Source organism: Aplysia californica, unplaced genomic scaffold, assembly GCF_000002075.1.
Source record: "Aplysia californica isolate F4 #8 unplaced genomic scaffold, AplCal3.0 scaffold00768, whole genome shotgun sequence".
In the NCBI taxonomy this organism is placed as follows: domain Eukaryota; kingdom Metazoa; phylum Mollusca; class Gastropoda; order Aplysiida; family Aplysiidae; genus Aplysia; species Aplysia californica.
The window spans coordinates 196,223-197,892 of NW_004798038.1; the positions used below are offsets into that span (position 1 = coordinate 196,223).

At 39.1% G+C, this 1,670-nt stretch overlaps 1 protein-coding gene across 1 annotated transcript in view; it reads right to left on the minus strand.

Moving 5' to 3' along the window:
- Positions 1–292: 292 nt before the first annotated feature.
- The window catches only part of LOC101849500 (solute carrier family 22 member 8-like), a 9,050-nt gene continuing 7,672 nt past the window's right edge, over positions 293–1,670 (minus strand). Inside the window, exons 3-4 of the mRNA XM_005109341.1 lie at positions 1,105–1,177; positions 293–562 (exon numbers count right to left, since the gene is read on the minus strand). Of these exons, the coding sequence (XP_005109398.1) occupies positions 365–562; positions 1,105–1,177 (271 nt within the window). The 3' untranslated portion in view covers positions 293–364. The remainder of the gene's footprint in view (positions 563–1,104; positions 1,178–1,670) is intronic.

The following is a 1,670-nucleotide window of genomic DNA, read 5'->3' on the forward strand; positions in this document are numbered from 1 at the left end:
TCATTTTCCTCTACTTCTTTTGTATGTTTGTCACTCTCTTGTGACCCGCTATTTCCGGGGTGCCTTGATAGTCGAAACAGACTTTGTGCTGTTGAAGCTTTAGAGGTGAGCAGAGTAAGCCTGATTCCCTGTAAAGACTTCTCTGTTGACATCCACCCCTTGGCGCTCATATGACCTTATGCAGTTGCGAGCGCCGTAAAACCCTCTACTAAAACCAAAACTGTTTTACTTACTTATTATTGACACGAATGTTAAGGGGGCTATGTAGTTCATTTCTTATGTCCTCCTTTGATTTTTCTTTTTTGCAAGTACCACTATAATTATTTAATTTGCTTTTAAAAGACGATCAAAACTGTTGTGATTATCAGGCCGCAGTCTCAGTGTCGTTGATTAATTTATTGTCAGATTTCTTCTTCTTGTCCTCTTCGTACCAGGCCTTTAGGTCGTCCAGGGTCTGTGGCAGTTCTCTCCCCCTCGTCTCCGGCAGAGCTGTCACAGCGCAGGCAACCAGTGACGCCAACAGCCCGATGACCAGACCTGGGAGCCAGACTGCAATCTCCATCTATGAAGAGAATTTTGAAAAACGTAACAATGTAGTAGAGGAGTCGCAACGTCAGACGCGAGCCATCGTGGTGAAAACAAGCACTAGTCAAAATTATACTGAAATCGAAGAAATTGCCATTTTTTCCGCGTAAAGAGGGAATTTTGTCCATTTTATCTTTCTTTTTTACGCGTGGGGGTGGGGGGAGAGTCAGCATTTTTTAATATCTATATTAGTCATAACACACTGGTTCTCTGTTAGTGCTCCTAAAAAAAATATCAATCACTGGCACAACCAAATATAAATTTACATTGCTTGCCAACTGTAACCCCCCCCCCCAAAAAAAAAAAAACCCCAAAAAACTAACAAAACCACACAGTTATAGTGCATTTATTTCTATTTTTAACCCGGTTTGTTTTTTGTTTTGTTCTGTTTTTTAGGATCTTTTGTGGGGGTTTTTTCTTCATTTTGTTGTTGTTTTAACGGCAAAAAAATCTTTAAAACAAAACAAAGAGATTTTGTAAAACGTAGCACGACTCAAATGATGACGTGACAGTACTCACCATGATGCCTGTAAAAGGCGCCAACATCGCTCCGAGTCGGGCCATGGCAGAGGCCACACCAGTGGCTTGGTTCCTGGAACAGAGAATCACGAATTGAACACAGCTCATCTCTACTCTAAAGGGGCCTATACACGTTCGAAAAAGCGTCAAAATTTTGCTTCAAAATTTTGATATCAAAATATTGATACAAAATTTTACTGAGTTATAGGGCGTTTTGATTTCAAAAAAAGAAAAAAAAAGGATTTGAATCAAAATTTTGACCTATCAAACCCGTTTGACATTTTTTGACGAGTCGTCAAAATAAAATGCGTGTGTGGGCTACTGAAAAAATGTTGATCAAACTTGTATATTTCGCAGGTGCCCGCCGTGGAGACAGGATCGTGGTTAATGTATGGTTGTGAACGTTTCTCTTTATGTGGTTGAACTGGTTTTTCTTTTTTCTGTGAAATGTTTATTCTTATGTGAATGATTATGTGATTGGTGTAAAGTGCTCAGAGCTTATACCAGTATGGGATAGAGCGCTATATAAATGCAATCTAATATTATTATTATTACTCGTATTATTA